Raw genomic sequence first — 19,790 nt, 5'->3', positions numbered from 1 at the left:
AGTGCGATGTGAAGGTGACCGGAGAAGCGTTATCACGAGTTTTGTGCGTTGCACGAGAAAACCCTAGTTTGACATGAGTTGTGTTTATGAGAAATGTAGCTGGCCTGGGTTTAATAACGTCACAACGTTGTAGATGCTCGACCGAGCAAGGTGTTTCTAGCGTGTGTCAAGTTTGTCGGGGACAAACACTCTTTCAAGAGACGGGTCTCTTAAGGTAAATGATTTACTATGTTGTATATTATTGAAGCTTGAATACATAGCTGGAATGTAATGAAAGTGTATACAAAGTGCACTAAATTCTAGTGTGAAGTTTTGAGAATTCTTGTGGTGATTGTGTTATGGTTTTTGTTGGTAAATTCTTGAACATAATTGCTGTTACGCATTTATGTTATGTTTAAGACAGTGATACTATGTGTGGTAGTGTCAGTGGTGGATTAAGTGATTCATGGATGAAGTATAGTTTGGATAGTGACTGTGGACGGAATGTGAATGTAGAATGAACGAGAGAGATGTTACATGATTTTAGTTTAGGAAGAGGAGATGGTTTAAGAGAATGTTGTATTAAGACTTGGGTTAATTCTTTAGGAGTTTCCATGACGAGGGTTCGTGAGGACGTGAGCGAGGGACGGACCTCACACGGAAGAGCGCGGAGCGATGATGGAGAGCAAGGGACCACATCGACGGCGGAGTCTCCATCGTTACCGGTCGTAGAGACGACGGTTCATTTCGCTAATGGCAAAAGTGTTTCTCGGGGAGAAACGTGAAAGGTGTGTGTTGGCACCTATAAGGAGAGTTTCTGGGAATTCATCATCTACGGGATTCAGCGACACAAGGATGTGTAAATGACGACATGCAGTGAGCCGTGATACGAACTCGTGAGTGTCTGTCAGCACCTTATCTTGTGCGTTAACCTATCTTTGAGAAAGTATCTTTATACTATGTATTTACATGCATTGAGTGAATGCTATATGTTTGTGTGAACTGTGTGTCGAGAAGTTGATTCGTATTGATGTATTTGAAGTGAAGAATTGTGTTATATTTTGGTGAGAAAATAATAAGTCTGCATCCTCCCAATATTCTGTGTTTGGAGTGTTTGGTGTGAAGATTGAAGTCAGTGTAATAAGATAGGGCAGAACACGTTTACAGAAAAGAAAATCCTTTATTCACACTACAATCCACTTTATGACAGTCAGGTACACAAAATTGCTATGCTATCACGAAATTAGATGTTCTATCCCCTAGATGGGCTACACAACTACATCAGATTTCATGGTTGGGTTTTCGCAAGTCAGCAACATGTTTTGAAGTTCTCATTGGGTAATCACGGCTGACATCAAACACAGAAAAGGTGGGGAAAACATAAATCAATGAACTCACCTTCCCTACATTGTGTTTCTGGCCATATGGGTCTGCCGAAGTAGCTCCTGCACATATTTAATCAAGTATTCATCTTATTAACATGTTATTGTTAGGATCACGCTTTTTTTTAGTATATCAGACTGGAAAGTTTCTCAAGGCTTGCACAATTCAAGAGCTTGCCTATCCCCATTAAAAAACAAACCACCAAACATTTAGTATGCAAGTAATTTCAGGGTCTCAAGGTTTTAATATAAAGTCTGTTCCTCTGGGGTCATGGAGAAACAAATTACAAATTAGAACATACTGTTACACAACAAATTCCGAACAATTTAGGTCACACCATAACATAACTCACTAACAAACCACAGCAATACAATAATTAGTCTGCAAATACCTGAACGTCGTTCACACTAGGTATACAAAAATAAACAAGTCGCGTAAGGCGAAATTACAACATTTAGTCAAGCTGTCGAACTAACAGAATGAAACTGAACTCACTGCATTTTTACAGCAAGAGCGTATACTCGTAGCATTGTCAGTCCACCGCTCGATGCAAAGGCAGTGAAATTGACAAGAAGAGCGGGGTAGTAGTTGCGCTGAGAAGGATAGCACGCTTTTCTTTATCTCTATTCTTTTTAACTTTCTGAGCGTGTTTTTAATCCAAACATATCATATCTATATGTTTTTGGAATCAGGAACCCACAAGGAATAGGATGAAATTGTTTTTAAATCGATTTCGGAAATTTTATTTTAATAATAATTTTTATATTTTTAATTTTCAGAGCTTGTTTTTAATCCGAATATAACATATTTATATGTTTTTGGAATCAGAAAATGATGAAGAATAAGATGAACGTAAATTTGGATCGTTTTATAAAAAATATATTTTTTTTACAATTTTCAGATTTTTAATGACCAAAATCATTAATTAATTGTTAAGCCACCAAGCTGAAATGCAATACCGAAGTCCGGCCTTTGTCGAAGATTGCTTGGCCAAAATTTCAATCAATTTGATTAAAAAATGAGGGTGTGACAGGGCCGCCTCAACTTTTAAAAAAGCCGGATATGACATCATCAAAGGTATTTATCGAAAAAAAAGAAAACAAATTCCGGGGATATCATACCCAGGAACTCTCATGTCAAATTTCATAAAGATCGGTCCAGTAGTTTGGTCTGAATCGCTCTGCACACACACACGCACAGACAGACACACACACATACACCACGACCCTCGTCTCGATTCCCCCTCTATGTTAAAACATTTAGTCAAAACTTGACTAAATGTAAAAAGCACATTCAGACAGGTTTGACAAGTAGACCATTACAGCTGCTGTTCCAGACCAAAGGCCATGTTTCCCCTTACTCTGTGATTGTAATCATAATTATTGTTTATGAATGACTTCAGTTTTTCTAAGTAAATCTATTGTTGTAATTACTGGTAAATGCATTATCCCAATTAAGATATCCTCATATCTAACCTGCGTAAACTTCATTTCAAGGGTTTTAATTTTTATTTTAACTGGCCAGGAAATTATAAGCATTCCTCAATTATGTTCCTGTCAGACTCAATGAGCTAATCTTAGGCCTAAAAAAAAAATAGGTGTGGTTACGGTAACCCGACCTACCCTATTTTTAGGGGCCGACCCTATAACTTTTTATTACATTTGTCAAAAAACAAACAAACAAAAACCCAACCCGAGTGCAGAAAACGCAATGAAAGCGAAAGCGCTCGAGTCGCACACTTGTCAAGTAGGTTTAATTTGTACACATTAAAAAAGTTTAAAAAAAAGTGATTACCTACCTTCCTACCCTATTTTGTTTGGCTATGTTACCTTAACCACCCCTATTTTTTTTTTTTTGCCTTATAAAAAAAATAAAAAAATAAAAAAAGGTAGCATCTTAATTCTTATAATATTCTCACGTGAATTATAGCTAATCAGAAAAATAGTATTTAATGTTTAAAAAAAATCTCAAACTGAAAATACAGGCATGCAACATTATCCTTGCTGTTGTGTGATAACCCTTACTATTCTATTTCATTTCCATCTTAACAGGCGTAGCACCTCTCTGGAAGCCAAAAGAACACTTTAAATCCCCCCCCCCCCCCCCCCCCCCAGTACAGTAAACATTGCTGTGCATATTTATAAAAAAAATCAATGCCTGAGTCTCCAGTCACCTGTTTATGTTGTTGTCCTTGTACTTGTAGCTTTGCTGTTCAAGAAACTGTTTCTCTGATCACATGATCAAAATTCAAATACAGAATATAAACCAATTTGGATTCTATTTCTTCAATAATAAGTTGAACGTCTTCATATGTAATTGCCACAATTTACAGAGTTTCTGAATAAATGCTGCAAGAAAAACCAACAGAGTGAACAGTTTGTAAATTATATACTAATATACCTATATTTATTATTTTTTAAATTTTTTTTTATTATTCTCTTTATTTATATAGCGCCTTATCCGAAGTTCAAAGCGCTTTATGCCGTGTGAGATGGAATTTTTTACACAATATATCACGCATTCACATCGACCAGCAAACCTCAAGCCTGTTAGGCGAATGTTCACCTTTCGCGGCCTTTATTCCAAGTCACACGGGTATTTGATGGACATTTTTATCTATGCCTATACAATTTTGCCAGGAAAGACCCTTTTGTCAATCGTGGGATCTTTAACGTGCACACCCCAATATAGTGTACACGAAGGGACCTCGGTTTTTCGTCTCATCCGAAAGACTAGCACTTGAACCCACCATCTAGGTTAGGAAAGGGGGGAGAAAATAGCGGCCCGACCCAGGGTCGAACACGCAACCTCTCGATTCCGAGCGCAAGTGCGTTACCACTCGGCCACCCAGACCTTATGACATGTGTGGTACAGTGGCTGCTAAAACGTCCGTTACACCTGTCTGCATATATTAGGTGACAGCCCTGATGGAGACTGAAAAAAAAGTTCCTTTGTCAGTACCCTGTGTATGAGTGTGGTCGGGTATGTTCTGGAACTATTAGAGCACTCCCTATGACCACACACATGTGCATACGGCAACATATGTTGCACGGAGGGGGGGGGGGGGGTGGGTGGGGGGGGGGGGGCTTTTAGAGGTGTAGTTGTTGGACTGTAGTGTAGAGGTTGATTGGCAGTGCTATGGGGTGAGTTGTAATTGAATACTAATAAGCATGATCAGTTAGACTAGAGTTAAAAACTATTTTGATCGCCACAGACATTACATAATGTGAAATCACAAGCATGTTACTGTACCTTTCGTTTTGCCCTTGAGATTGGTAGAAGGCAATGTTGAGTGGTGAACGCAAGTTGCATTGATCACTGCATCACCATGTGGTCAATCCCCTTTGATCTGCAGATTGCACCAGCACAAACCAACACAGTGTTATGATCGTAAACAGCCCACATGGCCAATAAATCTAAGAACACAAACACTAGATAGATCTAATCGGAGAGCCTGCAAACCGAGTCATGCTTTTGAAATTCAATGAAAATCTGTCTGTCAATGAAGCAGATAGATCTATCCTTGCGATTGTTTTTGCAAGCAGATAAATGTTTGAACTTCACTTATTCCGTTTTCATTCAACAAATTGATATTTTGCAAGATGCATTTCGTGCCAATGAGCTGAACAAACAATCAAAATCAAGCAAGTCACTTAGTGGGACATTCTTGAAGACAAAATTCAGTCACGCAAACAAACTGAAGGGAAAGAATCTAGCTTACTGCTGTACTGATTTCGCCAAATAAATGCATTTGCATGCCGAAGTTATTCCTGCTTTGATCCCAATCATTCTAATTGATCTGAATGCAAAAAACATACGTAAACGAGCTGATCAAAATGAGTAACATTGCACCTGCCCATAGACTGTACTGCGAAAGCTAAGGTCGTCTGCGACTGAAGATTTTAAAGTCGAACAGCGTCGTTTCTTCACTCTCAGCGGTTGTCTTCATCGGAAAAGTGAAAAGCCTGACTTGCAATCTAGCGAAAGACACATTCTGTCTTTCCGTTCGGGCGTTGTTTTTGTGTACAATCTCTGAAAATGTTATTTCGAAAAAGGCGGCCGTCATTGTTTTGGGGTTTCCGGTTTCAGACCGGAACACACTTTGGAGATGAAAACAAAATGGCAGCCCCCATGAAATCCGAAAGGTCACGCAAAAAAGTCGTGATATATGACTGTACTGCGAAAGCGAAGGTCGTCTGCGACTGGAGATTTTGAAGTCGAACAGCGTCGTTTCTTCACTCTCAGCGGTTGTCTTCATCGGAAAAGTGAAAAGCCTGACTTGCAATCTAGCGAAAGACACATTCTGTCTTTCCGTTCGGGCGTTGTTTTTGTGTACAATCTCTGAAAATGTTATTTCGAAAAAGGCGGCCGTCATTGTTTTGGGGTTTCCGCCTAGTGGTGTTTTAAACCGGTTTCAGACCGGAACACACTTCGGAGATGAAAACAAAATGGCAGCCCCCATGAAATCCGAAAGGTCAAGCAAAAAATCGTGAATACTGTAATCTACGGGCTACATGGAGATGGAATTAAAGTTCACCAAAAATTGGGACCATACTAACAAAAATATGGTGGGTGCAATAGGCGCCGCCATTTTTTGAGCAAACGCCACCCAAGGCCGCTTTGGACGGGTAGAAATTCCGTAGTTTCCAAGTCTATGGATAAAGCTCGCGTACGAAGATTACGTCACGGTCGAAAGTCTTTGACGTCAATTAATGCATCATGACGTCATGCCTCCCTATAGTCTTTTTCTCTCGCGCGGTGTGTGTGTTCATTTTGTGCACATGTGTTAGTGTTACTGTTTGTGTGTATGTTTGTGTGTGTGTGTTTGTGTGTGTCTGTGCGTGCATGAGTCTGTAATCGTGTGTGTGTGTGTGTGTGTGTGTGTGTGTGTGTGTGTGTGTGTGTGTGTGTGTGTGTGTGTGAGAGAGAGAGAGAGAGAGAGAGAGGGAGGGAGAGGGAGGGAGGGTGAGAGAGTGTGTTTGAATGTGTGTGTGCATGAGTGTGTGTGTATGTTTGTGTGTGTATGAGTGTGTGTCCGTCTGTCTATGTGCGTATTTAATTTGTTTGTTTGTTTGCTTAACGCCCAGCCACGAAGGGCCATATATCAGGGCGGTGCTGCTTTGACATATAACGCGCGCCACACACAAGACAGAAGTCGAAGCACAGGCGTCATGTCTCACCCAGTCACATTATTCTGACACCGGACCAACCAGTCCTAGCACTAATCCCATAATGCCAGACGCCAGGCGGAGCAGCCACTAGATTGCCAATTTTAAATTCTTAGGTATGACCCGGCTGGGGTTCGAACCCACGACCTCCCGATCACGGGGCGGACGCCTTACCACTAGGCCAACCGTGCCGGTCTATGTGCGTATGAGTGTGTGTTTTGTGTGTATGAGATTTGTGTGAGTCAATGTGTGTGTGTGTGTGTGTGTGTGTGTGTGTGTGTGTGCGTGCGTGCATGCGTGCGCATGTAGGGGAAGGGCTCCTAATATGGACCGGCTCCTGATATGGACCACCTTCTGTTCTGACAAACTAACGGCACTAGAGCGCTCAAAAAAGTTTTATTCGCTGTATTCACCCTCTCTGGATAACTTGCACATGTTAAAACAGTTGCAGAAACAGAAATCTCAAAACCGTTAGGCTTTTTCTCTTTTTTTCACTTTTTATTTGGCAATAAACGGACTCGTTTCTGTCCACAGCCAAAGCTTTTATCACACAAACATTGCTATATATGACAGCTAAAACCGTATTTGTTACATTTTAGCAGTGTTGACCCCGAGTTTCTACTGCCAAAAAAACATAATAGCAACATCTCAAAGTATGTGCGAGTCCCCTAATATGGACCACCTTCAACTAATCGAAGAAAATAAAAGCTAAAGGGTTAGCTACTATTTTCATTAATTCATTAAGAAGCTTGCTGGAAATAACCTATAACTAGCCCTCGAGATTTAAAAAAAATCAAAAAAAAGTCTTCTTTTTGTGGAAGTTGATAATTTCACTTATTTTCACTCTGTTTTTGATAAGCTTCTTTAGTTTCCTGGTGTGCTTCAAATAATGTTCTCATCAACCCGAAACAGATAAATCTAGAGCATATTTTAATTAGGCTGACTTGTACACTAAGTTGTATCATGTTATTTTGAAATATAGGGGGCTTTTTACAGTGATTCGTGAAGGCCGCTTCACTGGTCCATATTAGGCGCCCAGGCTCCTAATATGGACCCTTTGTGATTTGTTCTGTATTTAATTTTTGCTGAATGTCTATCAAAGCTATTTAACTCTAACTAGGCATGACGGTTAACCTAAGAGAGAAGGACTATCAAACACAAAATGAAACTTCTTCGCAAGCAAACAACCTAGTTATCAGCATGAAATAAAAAGTGGTCCATATTAGGAGCCCTTCCCCTACATGTGTGTGTGTGTGTGTGTGTGTGTGTGTGTGTGTGTGTGTGTGTGTGTGTGTGGGTGTGTGTCTGTTTGTATAAGAGAGAGAGAGAGAGAGAGAGAGAGAGAGAGAGAGAGAGAGAGAGAGTGGAGAGTGGGTGTGTATGTGCGTGTGCGTAAGTGTATGTGTGTGTGTATGTGTGTTTGTTTGTAAAGGTGTGTATGTCCGTCTGTCTATATGTTCGTATGGGGGGGGGGGGGGTGTGTTTTGTGTGTATGAACTGTGTGTGAGAGAGTGAGTGAGTGCGTGTGTGTGAGTGTGTATGTGTGTACGTGTGTAACTTGGGGTGTGTGTGTGTTCGTGTGTGTGTGTGTGTGTGTTTGAGAGAAAGAGAGAGAGAGAGAGAGGGAGAGAGAGAGAGAGAGAGAGAGAGAGAGAGAGAGAGAGAGAGAGAGAGAGAGAGAGAGAGAGAGAGAGAGAGAGAGAGAGAGAGAGAGAGAGAGAGAGGTTTGTCTTTCGCTGGGGTATGCAGTGCCTTGGCGTTGCACTTCTACTTATTGACATGTTGTTTTCCTGTCAAGTTGTGTCGCCTGCCACTAGAAATAGCTTACATGTTGCTTTTCAGTCAGATAGTATCGCCTGCAGCTAGGAATGGCTTGCATTTTGTTTGTCCGTCAGATTTTGTCGGCTGCAATCCCCGAATCGAGGGATAGGCATGGTTTGTACTGACCTCCTAGTGTGCACGTGACAACAGCTTAGTCGAATTCTGTCACAGATCTGTTCTGACACTGTTTATCGGGCATCATCATTAATCAATACAGCAGGGGAGTCCACTGGTTATTGACATCACACGGAAAGTTTGAAGAAACTACCGACATGAATACCACCACCACCACCACTCCCCCACCCCCACACACACACATCCCCCACACACCCACCCACACACACACACACACATACACCACCACCCTCGTCTCGATTCTCCGTTTATATTAAAACATTTAGTCAAAACTTGACTAAATGTAAAAGTACCCAACAGTGTTTGTTTTTTTCTACACTGCTGGTACGCGCAGTTTCTGGTGATTGTCGCAGTACAGAGTGAAGATAAGATCAGACAAGATAAGATACGTTTTCATATTGAATAGTCCTGTGAGGTTCCCTCATGGCAAATCGGGCAGCTTTCTCACTGGGGAAAGCGAGCTGCCGTACAGCACGGCGCTACCCTTTTTACATTTAGTCAAGTTTTGACTAAATGTTTTAACATAGAAGGGGAATCGAGACGAGGGTCGTGGTGTATGTCTATGTGTGTGTGTGTCTGTGTGTTTGTAGAGCGATTCAGACTAAACTACTGGACCGATCTTTATGAAATTTGACATGAGAGTTTCTGGGAATGATATCCCCGGATTTTTGTTTCCATTTCTTTTCGATAAATACCTTTGATGACGTCATATCCGGATTTTTGTAAATATTGAGGCAGCACTGTCACACCCTCATTTTTCAATCAAATTGATTGAAATTTTGGCAAAGCAATCTTCGACAAAGGCCGGACTTTGGTATTGCATTTCAGCTTGGTGGCTTAAAAACTAATGAATAAGTTTGGTCATTAAAAATCGGAAACTTGTAATTAAAATTATTGTTTTATTAAACAATCCAAAAACAATTTCATCTTATTCTTCGTCATTTTCTGATTCCAAAAACATATACATATGTTATATTTGGCTTACAAACAAGCTCTGAAAATTAAAAATAAGAAAATTATGATTACAATTAATTTTCCAAAATCGATTTAAAAACAATTTCATATTAATAATTCCTTGTCGGTCTCTGATTCAAAAAACATATAGATATGATATGTTTGGACTAAAAACAAACTCAGTAAGCTAAAAAGAATAGAGAAGCGTGTTATCCTGCTCAGCGCGACCACTACCGCACTATTCTGGCTTGTCGATTTCACTGCCTTTGCCACGAGCGGTGGACTGACGAAACTACGAGTATGCGGTCTTGGTGAGAAAAAAACCCAGTGCGTTCAGTTTCATTCTGTGAGTTCGACAGCTTGACTAAATGTTGTTATTTTGCCTTACGCGACTTGTTTTTTCTGCATGAGTGTAGTCATGTTTCGGAGCCCTGAACCTTTTGCTGTGACCTTGGGTTCTTTATCGTGCGCGTGGGTGCACACGGGGGTGTTCGGACACCGAAAAAAGTCTGCACAAAGTTGACTCTGGGAGATAAATCCCTCGGCGAGCAGTTTTCTTCATCCACTTTCATTCGTCGTCATATTTTATTTAATCCTGCTGGGTATGCATTGTTAGATTGATGGGCAATCATTTGAAACTTCCGCGTTATCGTGGTTGGTTAAAACCCAACCAAAGCCTTATTGATGCCCTCCGACGGGCTTCGCTCCGTCGGGCTTGAATACAAGTTTGGTCGGGCGTCAATCAACAATGATTACCACGAAGTTTCAAAAGTTTCAAAATATGTACTTCAAACATTCATTCTGGTGTCACAGAACTTTCGGAACTGATTTTTTTTTTACAACAACCATAAGAATATTAAATACATGAACATTCGCGACTTCACAAAAAACAGGATTATGTTTAAGGATAAGGATCACAATTTTACTCTGATCACAGTTCTCTTGTCAATGTCCGAGGTATATTTACATGAAAGACACACATAAAACTCTTGAATTTATTACAAACCCTCAGAACGTTGCTCTCTATTGATTATCGATCTATCAGATGTCTGGGTTGTATTAGTGGCAGCAAGGTTGAAGGTGGTGGTTTTGGAAGTGGTGGTGGTGGTGGTGGTGGGTGGTGGTGGTGGTGGTTGCATTTAGATGTCTGGGTTGTATTAGTGGCAGCAAGGTTGAAGGTGGTGGTGGTGGAAGTGGTGATGAGGTGATGGTGGTGGTGGGTGGTGGTGGTAGGGGTTGCATTTAGATGTCTGGGTTGTATTAGTGGTAGCAAGGTTGAAGGTAGGGTGGTGGTGGTGGTGGTGGTGGGGGTGTTGTGTGTGTATGTGTGTGTGTGTGGGATGTGTGTGTGTGTGTGGGGGGGGTTGGGTGTGTGTCTTTTGAGTGTGTGTGTGTTTGTGTGTGTGTGTTAGTGTGTGTGTGTGTGTGTGTCTCTGTGTGTGTGTATGTGTGTGTGTGTGTGTGTGTGTGTGTGTGTGTGTGTGTGTGTGTGTGTGTGTGTGTGTGTGTGTCGAACGATTCAGAGAAAACTACTGGACCGACCTTCACGAAGCTTCACAAGAGAGTTCATTCAAAAGATATCCCCAGATCTATTTTTCATTGTTTCCATAAGTGTCTTTGATGACGTCATGCGGCTTTTTCTGACAGTTGAGGCGGCACTGTCACACCCTCATGTTTCAATCAAATGAATTGACATTTTGGTCAAACAGTCCCCGAGGAAGCCCGGAATATTGGATTGCATTTCCGCTTGGAAGCTAACAATGAATTCATGAGTTTGGTCAGTAAGTATCTGAACATTCTTGTTACCATTAACATTTTAGTAATCGATCCAACATTTATTTCATCTTATTCTGCGTCATTTCCTGATTCCAATAACATATAGATATATGTTATGTTTGTATTAAAAACAAACTCAGAAATTTAAAAAAAAAATAGAGAAAAACACACTTTCCCATGAAGCGTTACACGCTAAGTACTGCGCTATAGTGGCGTGTCACTTCAAGCGATAAGCAAGCCGTCCGCGGGTTATCGGCAAAGCTGTTGTCGTGAAATTCAGTGGGTTTTTTTGTTCATTCTGTCAGTTATTAATTTCGCTTCATGCAACTTGTTTTTCAACTCAGATTGCCGTGGTCGTTATTAAACACATGTCAGATGTCGCCACCCGTGACTACCTCACAGCAAGGACATGAAACTTACCCCACTATTTGTGACAGCAACTTGTCAACTTGTCATTGGTGTATGCCAAGCAAAAACAGATTTCCGCCAGATACTGTCAAGTGTAAAACACGCTTCAGGAGTGTGTTTTTTTATTTTTTACCTTGATTAGGGTATAAGTACTGCTCTCAAAAGTTCTCAGCAAGCTTCCATTTTCTCCTCTCCATCGTCCTCCAACGTGAGTACTCTCTATTCTCTCACAAGAATTATTTTTATTTTAGTATTTACTCTTTTATTCATTTATTTACTTTCCTCTCAGTTTCTTTATTCTATTGTTTCTTTCATGTATTTTTGTCATTCTTTCAAATATTGACTTTTTTCTATCTTTGTCTTCCATTAATCTTTTTATTAATGCTGTTTTGATTGATGTTTCTGTCTTTCTTTCTTCATTTATTTATCTGTGAACATAATGTATTAATGTGTATTTTTTAAACTGATTGGCATTAAGACTGTTCCCTGTGTAATGCCAACAGGGAATCTTTGATCACTGCAATACTAAAAAGTCTGAACGTTAATAAACATTCAAATCCTGTACCACTGAAAAGACTACTTAAAGATTAAACGTTTTTTCCCTCAAATATTTATAGTTTTAAAGACCAAACCTTGCTTTTTACGCAACGAACAAATACGCTGATGATCTCTTTAAAAAACACGATGAACGATCGGACAACTTTATTTCTTCATGTTGTTAATTTCTGGAAAGTACATTTTTATCGGTACTTATTTTCAAAAAAAACCCACGAAAACCTCCGAAACCCCCCGAAAACCTCATTACAAATGAGAAATATTCGTCCTTAGATCGTGATTTATTGACATGTTTGATTGAAATCATAACTTAAATCTGCAACTTTCACCGTTCGTGGCTTTGTTTTCGTGTTCGTGTGAGGATTTACGTTGGTGCGGAAGTATTTGAAAAAAGTGAACTCTGAGGCACAAAAACACTGAAACCAGACGATGTGAGCCTCATTGTTGTTTTCAGTTGGATTGGATTGGATTGGATAAGATTTACAGTCCAGTGAGGTTACCCTCATGGAAATTCGGGCTGCTTTCTCCCCGGGGAAAGCGAGCTGCCATACATACGGCGCTACCCATATTTTTTTTTCCTGCATGCGTGTATTCATGTTTCCTGAGACTTAATGATTTGAACATGGTTTTCGACACAAAATAGGGAATGTTTTGTTTTATCACTGATACAAGTTGTCCATTCACGTGCGCGAGCGTGTATACATGTATTCATTTGTGTATGACGTCATCAATACTTGTGTGTTTTATGATAACAAGAGTTACCTCCCTTGCATTGAAATGTTTACATCAACTTCGTCGAAAATCCGGCTCTAAACACAAAAATAAAGATGCATGAAGTATGAATCAAGCATGCCTTCTCACAGGCATGTCCAAAACTTCACTTTGAAGATAGATTTAGTTATTTCAGATGGGGTTTTCGTGTTGTTGTTTTTTTAGGTTTTGGGGGTTTTCGGGGTTTTTTGGAGAAAATAAGTACCCGATTTGTATTGTTATATTTGTATATATATACTTCTATAAATGTTCTTGAAGAATAATTATACATTTGTTGTGCAGTCACAAGCAAAAAACCATGAAGCTTTTAGTGTCACTGGTGCTGTTGGTGCCACTAGTCTTGGCACAGAATGGCACGACGATACAGTCAATACTGCCTGCAGATGCTCAACAAGAGAATCAGCCTGCTAATGTAAGTATACACAATCACAACGTTTAATTTGAAAGAAAGGAGGAGAGAAAGGAAGAGGAGGAGGAGAGAGAGAGCGAGAGAAAGAGAGAGAGAGAGAGAGTGAGAGAGAGAGAGAGAGAGAGAGTGAGGGAGAGAGAGAGAGAGTGAGAGAGAGAAAGAGAAAGAGAGAGATAAAGTGAGAGAGAGAAAGAGCGAGAAAGAGAAAGAGAGAGAGAGAGAAAGAGTGAGAGACAGAGAGAGAAAGAGAGAGAGAAAGTGAGAGAGAGAGAGAAAGAGTGAGAGACAGAGAGAGAGAGCGAGAGAAAGAGAGAGAGAGAGAGAGTGAGGGAGAGAGAGAGAGAGATAAAGTGAGAGAGAGAGAAAGAGCGAGAGAAAGACAGAGAGAGAGAGAGAGAGAAAGAGTGAGAGACAGAGAGAGAAAGAGAGAGAGAAAGTGAGAGAGAGAGAGAAAGAGTGAAAGACAGAGAGAGACAGAGAGAGAAAGAGAGAGAGAGAGAGAGAGAGAGAGAGAGAGAGAGTGAGAGACAGAGAGAGAGAGAGAGAGAGAGAGAGAGAGAGAGAGAGAGAGAGAGAGAGAGAGAGAAGCTGATAGACAGACAGACAGAAAAAGGCGCATTACAAATCAGATTAATTATGAACATAATTATTGCAACTCCGTAAAACACGAAATCACTGGCGAACATGATCAGGAGATCAAGTATCCGCATATTTTCTAGTTAACACAGGTCACTCTGTTCATTACATCAACAACAACATAAACAACAACATTAACAACAACAACATTAACAACAACATTAACAACAACATCAACAATACCAACAACATTAACAACAACAATATTAACAACAACATTAAAAACAACAGCAACATCAACATCAACAACAACAACAACAACAACAACAACAACAACAACACCATTGCCAAAAACAACCAAAACCATTAACAACAAGAACAACATTTACAAGAACAACGACAACATTAAGAACAACAACAACATTAAGAACAGCAACAACACAATTAACAACAACAACAACATTAAAGGCACACTCAGCCTCACGTAAACCATCCGTTTCTGATCACTGAGCTCCCCGAGCCTCTACATACAGTGCAAGCATACTTCCATTTGAACGCTCACCGAACGGGAACATCCTGGCTGCTTTCCGTTGAGAGTGAATGTATTTCGTGCAGTCAGAACGGATTTACCATTAGACAAATAGTAAGCCTCGTTTTGGCGCTAGAACTAACTTTTAAAATCTAAATAATAAATACACAGCTTGTTACACAAATATTCTTAAATCATAAAAGATTTATTTTCATCAAGACAAGATCAGTACAATTCAAAGTTTTGTATCGTTAAATATATACTACTCACCAAAAGGTGGTAGACATGTTGCCTGAGGATAACACTTATAGGAACAACATTGCAGGAACATGTCTGTCAGGTTGAAGAACAGTTTAAATAATTATTCAAGTGATCCAAGAATGCTTGTGTCACGGGTTATAAGTTTGAAAGCAATGCGCACCACACTTAATGAAATTGGGTGCTTTTTGTTGCACAACCCACTGTTAACGGCATGCAAAGCTACCTTTTTCCATACATTCTTAATAGAATTACACCTGAATGGACAGTTTTGGATGTGAAACTAATTCTTCTTTTCACTGAAATGCGAAAGTTGTTTAGTTTTGGCTTTTCTGATTTGTTTTTATCGAACGGAATGGAGCTTTTGGGAATTCGATTTTCATGTGTGTCTGTGGTCTCCACTCCCCAGTATAGACACTATTTAGTGTAAAAATCAAGCTGTTGGATACATTCGGTACGGAAATGAGCATGAGTAGCTTTTTACATTTAGTCAAGTTTTGACTAAATGTTTTAACATAGAGGGGGAATCGAGACGAGGGTCGTGGTGTATGTGTGTGTGTGTGTCTGTCTGTGCGTGTGTAGAGCGATTCAGACCAAACTACTGGACCGATCTTTATAAAATTTGACATGAGAGTTCCTGGGTATGATATCCCCAGATATATTTTTCATTTTTTCGATAAATGTCTTTGATGACGTCATATCCGGCTTTTTGTAAAAGTTGAGGCGGCACTGTCACACCTTCATTTTTCCATCAAAGTGATTTAAATTTTGGCCAAGCAATCTTCGACGAAGGCCGGACTTCGGTATTGCATTTCAGCATGGAGGCTTAAAAATTAATTAATGACTTTGGTCATTAAAAATCGGAAAATTGTCATTAAAATTATTTTTTTTAAGACGATCCAAAATTACTTTTACTTTATTCTTCAACATGTTCTGATGCCAAAAACATATAAATATGTTATATTTGGATTAAAAACAAGCTCTGAAAATAAATATAAAAATTATGATTAAAATTAAATTTCTGAAATCGTTTTAAAAGCAACTTCATCTTATTCCTTGTCGGTTCCTGATTCCAAAAACATATAGATATGATATGTTTGGATTAAAAACACGCTCAGAAAGTTAAAACGAAGAGAGGTACAGTAAAGCGTGCTATGCGGCACAGCGCAACCGCTACCGCGCTAAACATGCTCGTCACTTTCACTGCCTTTTGCACTAGCGGCGGACTACGTTCATTGTGAAAAAATGCAGTGCGTTCAGTTTCATTCTGTGAGTTCCACAGCTTGACTAAATGTAGTAATTTCGCCTTACGCGACTTGTCTAAAAGTCGATTCTAACATCAAACAGCCTGCTCTCAAAAATCTACACCTTGTGTAGTTTCTTTTGATGTATAGACTTAAAGACGTTTGACCTATGTTTATGTGTGTTGTGAATGTTCCAATAATGTTTGATGAAATGTTCGTTATCATCGTAACAGGGTGTGCCGAAGAAAATTTTCCATTTTTAAGTAATTTTTTATGGACAATAAAGTGTTTTTATTGTTATTGTTATTATTGTATAAGTTTTTTTTATGTCAACAGTGCATCGCAGGGGGTTCCTTGTGCATACCTAACACCCCGCTCTCCCAATGTTGTTCCGGTCAGTGTGACCCTCAGACCAACATTTGTCCCTCCCAAGGTGGACAAGTAAGATACACCTGTACTGTATGAAAACAAATTAACACTTTCTACCCCACCTATGTTGACCAAGGTTTTTTTAGCCGAGACCAGCTGTGCTGCAGCAGGTCACTCAGAATTGTAGTAACTGTGTGGTAACTGTGTATCAACACGCTGAAATGCAGGCATTAGATGGACGTTACAGGAAGCGACTGAAGCTAACAGTCTGAGCGGATATATCCAGACCTGGTCAGATAGAACCACATGAGTGGGTACGGTTATATTCGTACCTGGGAGACAATGAGTTAAAGTGACGTATTTCAGACATCTGCAGAATCGTGAATACTTTATTTCAGGCCCAAGCGCAAAACTAGGTTGACACCCCACAGCAAATAGAAATGGTGTTGAAAATGTTAGGTGCACAGGCCATCTTTCATACTGGGTCTGTTAGTGTACCTGGTATACCCACACACACTTGCAGGCACTTGTGCCCTCTGCTCGACACATAAGCACTCACCTGCATGTGCATCAACATGCATACTTATATATTCTCCCATTCAGAATACCCAAAGTAGGCATTTGTTTGCAATGGAAACAAAAACATCTTGAAAAAGCGAAATGCGAACACGTGAACAAATAAACAAATGTCTTTTTTGACAGATATGATTCTTTGAGAATAGAACCGAGTAATTGGCTAAATACTGCCTTATATGCTAGATTCGTGGCGTCATGCTTTGAACCAAACATATTCCGGATAATAAGAGGCATGTACGAACATCCACGCCATCGGATTAGGAACAAACGTTCTAATTGCCTCTCTTAGAAGTGTGATTTATGCACAACCACCGCCATGTGATAACGAATACACGTTTTACTTTGTTTGTTTGTTTTGCTTAACGCCCAGTCCACCACAAAGGGTGATATCAGGGCGGTGCTGCTTTGACATTTAACGTGCGCCACACACAAGACAGAAGTCGCAGCACAGGCTTCATGTCTCACCCAGTCACATTATTCTGACACCGGACCAACCAGTCCTAGCACTAACCCCATAATGCCAGACGCCAGGCGGAGCAGCCACTAGATTGCCAATTTTTAAAGTCTTAGGTATGACCCGGCCGGGGTTCGAACCCACGACCTCCCGCTCACTGTTGCGGTCCACGTTTTACTGCCTCTGGGAACAATCATTAGGATAATAATAGGATAGATTAGTTCACACGGGTCAAGCACCACCCACGAAAACCAAATATGTCTGACAGGACCCATACCATGTATACTTAAATTTGAGTTTTATATCTTTACTTACGAGCCAATCCGCTTGGTAGGTAGAAGGATGTGTTTGAGGAAGCCTGAATTGTTAAGGCAGCTTCCTTCTTGTGTGGGATTTCTTGTCGCACCTTTGACCCCTACCGCTAAACCTTGGTTTTTGGTAGATGTCGAATTTGTTTCAAAGGGGGGTGCTGCTTTGACATACATATGCACGCACATATGCACGTAGGTATACATGTGGTCATGCACGCACATACGCACGAACGCACACTTAGGCATGCACGCACACACACGCACGAACGTACACTGACGCAATCACACACACAGACACATACACACACACACACAGACACACAGACACACACACACACACACACACACAGACACACACACACACACATACACACAGACACACACACACACACACACGCACGCACGTACATACACACCACAGACACAGACAACACACACACAACTTGTAAAAGCCCGAGTAGATAGGAGATAGATAGGAGATAGTGAGCTGAAATATCCTACATAGGAAGGACTCTAACTCAAAGTACAATCCAACCACCCTTTTAAGACAACCCCTCCCCCACCCCACCCCCAATTTAAGACTTCCTCCTTATCAAGACCTAGATTTTTCAGATTGTACTGTTCATGACTTCTGTAAATTTAACCCCAATTTAAGACTCCATTTTGTTTAAGACTTTTTTTTTTCTTACTTTTTTTACATTTTTTTTACCTCAGTTGCATGCAGGATGCTTCAACCCATATTTTTTGCCGGATTTTGTTTATTATTTATTTATTTAATTTTTTTTTTTTTAAGGCCTGATTGCCAAAATCACGTCATAAAGGCCACACAACAATCGAATACAGAAGTTTCAAGTATTTTGATGAATCTGCCTTTTTCTGTAACCAAGCCCCATTTTATAGCGTATTCAATTGCAGTGACGCAGAGGGCGCTTGCAATATTTTTCACCATATTTTGTGTTCAATAATTGGTAAACACGCACCACTACGTCAGCATAGCGTGAAACATCCCCAGCTCCCCCCTTGGTTAACCTCAGACATTACCGAGGCTATGGCGATGCGTGATTATTTTAAAGAGCGCAACATGAAAACAGAGTATAAACTGCAAAAAAATTAAGTTTTGGACACAGTGAGACAAGCAAAGGCAGAATATTTTAATAAACTGATTTCTGAAAAAAAGGATACAGCTACAATCTGGCGAGCAGTGAATGAAATTCTTGATAAATCTAGGAAGGGATCAACCAATTCTCAGTCACAAATATCTCCAAATGATTTTAACAAACACTTCATTTCGCAAGCAGACAACCTAAAGTCGTGTCTCAATCAGAATGATTCCCTTGATACGGATGATTGTTTTGAAAAATTAAAAACATTCTGTGGACAAAAGTTGACTCAAACTGACACGTTTTTAATTCCTCCAATCTCAGTGCACGAGGTAGGAAAACTGGTAGAACAAATGGCGAATAAGAAGTCAATGGGTCCAGACAAGATTCCAGTCAAGTTGCTAAAACTTGCTTTACCTTACATTCTCGATTCCCTAACTTATGTGTATAACCTAAGCATACAACAAAACGTGTTCCCTTCTATTTTAAAGTGTGCAAAGGTATTACCACTTCCAAAAAATAAGGATCTTACAGACCCAAACAACTTTAGACCTATTTCCCTCTTACCTGTTCTATCTAAACCCTTAGAAAAGCACATACAAAAACACCTACTGGCATATATAGAACGAATGAATCTGTTTGATCTTTTTCAGTCTGGATTCAACTCTAAGCATTCCTGCCACACCGCCTTAAGCTCTGTATGTGAGACTTGGCTGTCAGCAATAAACAAAGCAGAAATAACGGGAGCGTTGTTTTTGGACTTTAAGAAAGCCTTTGACCTAGTAGATCACTCACTTCTACTAAAGAAATTAAAGTGCTATTTAAAAGACGACTCCGCCTGTGCCTTTTTTTAATCGTATCTTTCAAAACGGAAACAGTATGTATCCATTAACTGTAAAACTTCGTCAAACGAGTTTGTCAGGAGTGGTGTCCCTCAAGGGTATGTATTAGGACCTATCTTGTTCCGTAGTTATATAAATGATTTACCCCTTCATGTGTCCGATGAAAAAGTTA

At 40.0% G+C, this 19,790-nt stretch overlaps 1 protein-coding gene across 1 annotated transcript in view; it reads left to right on the top strand.

Moving 5' to 3' along the window:
• The first annotated feature begins 11,780 nt into the window (after positions 1-11,780).
• The window catches only part of LOC138979945 (cell death abnormality protein 1-like), a 39,762-nt gene continuing 31,752 nt past the window's right edge, over positions 11,781-19,790 (top strand). The window contains exons 1-2 of the mRNA XM_070352713.1: positions 11,781-11,832; positions 13,233-13,362. Coding sequence (XP_070208814.1) covers positions 13,249-13,362 — 114 coding nt within the window. The 5' untranslated portion in view covers positions 11,781-11,832; positions 13,233-13,248. The remainder of the gene's footprint in view (positions 11,833-13,232; positions 13,363-19,790) is intronic.

The sequence above is a fragment of the Littorina saxatilis genome, linkage group LG11, assembly GCF_037325665.1.
Source record: "Littorina saxatilis isolate snail1 linkage group LG11, US_GU_Lsax_2.0, whole genome shotgun sequence".
NCBI classification, from domain to species: domain Eukaryota; kingdom Metazoa; phylum Mollusca; class Gastropoda; order Littorinimorpha; family Littorinidae; genus Littorina; species Littorina saxatilis.
Note: the sequence above shows the minus strand (reverse complement) of the source record. Positions and strands in the feature narration are given on the sequence as shown.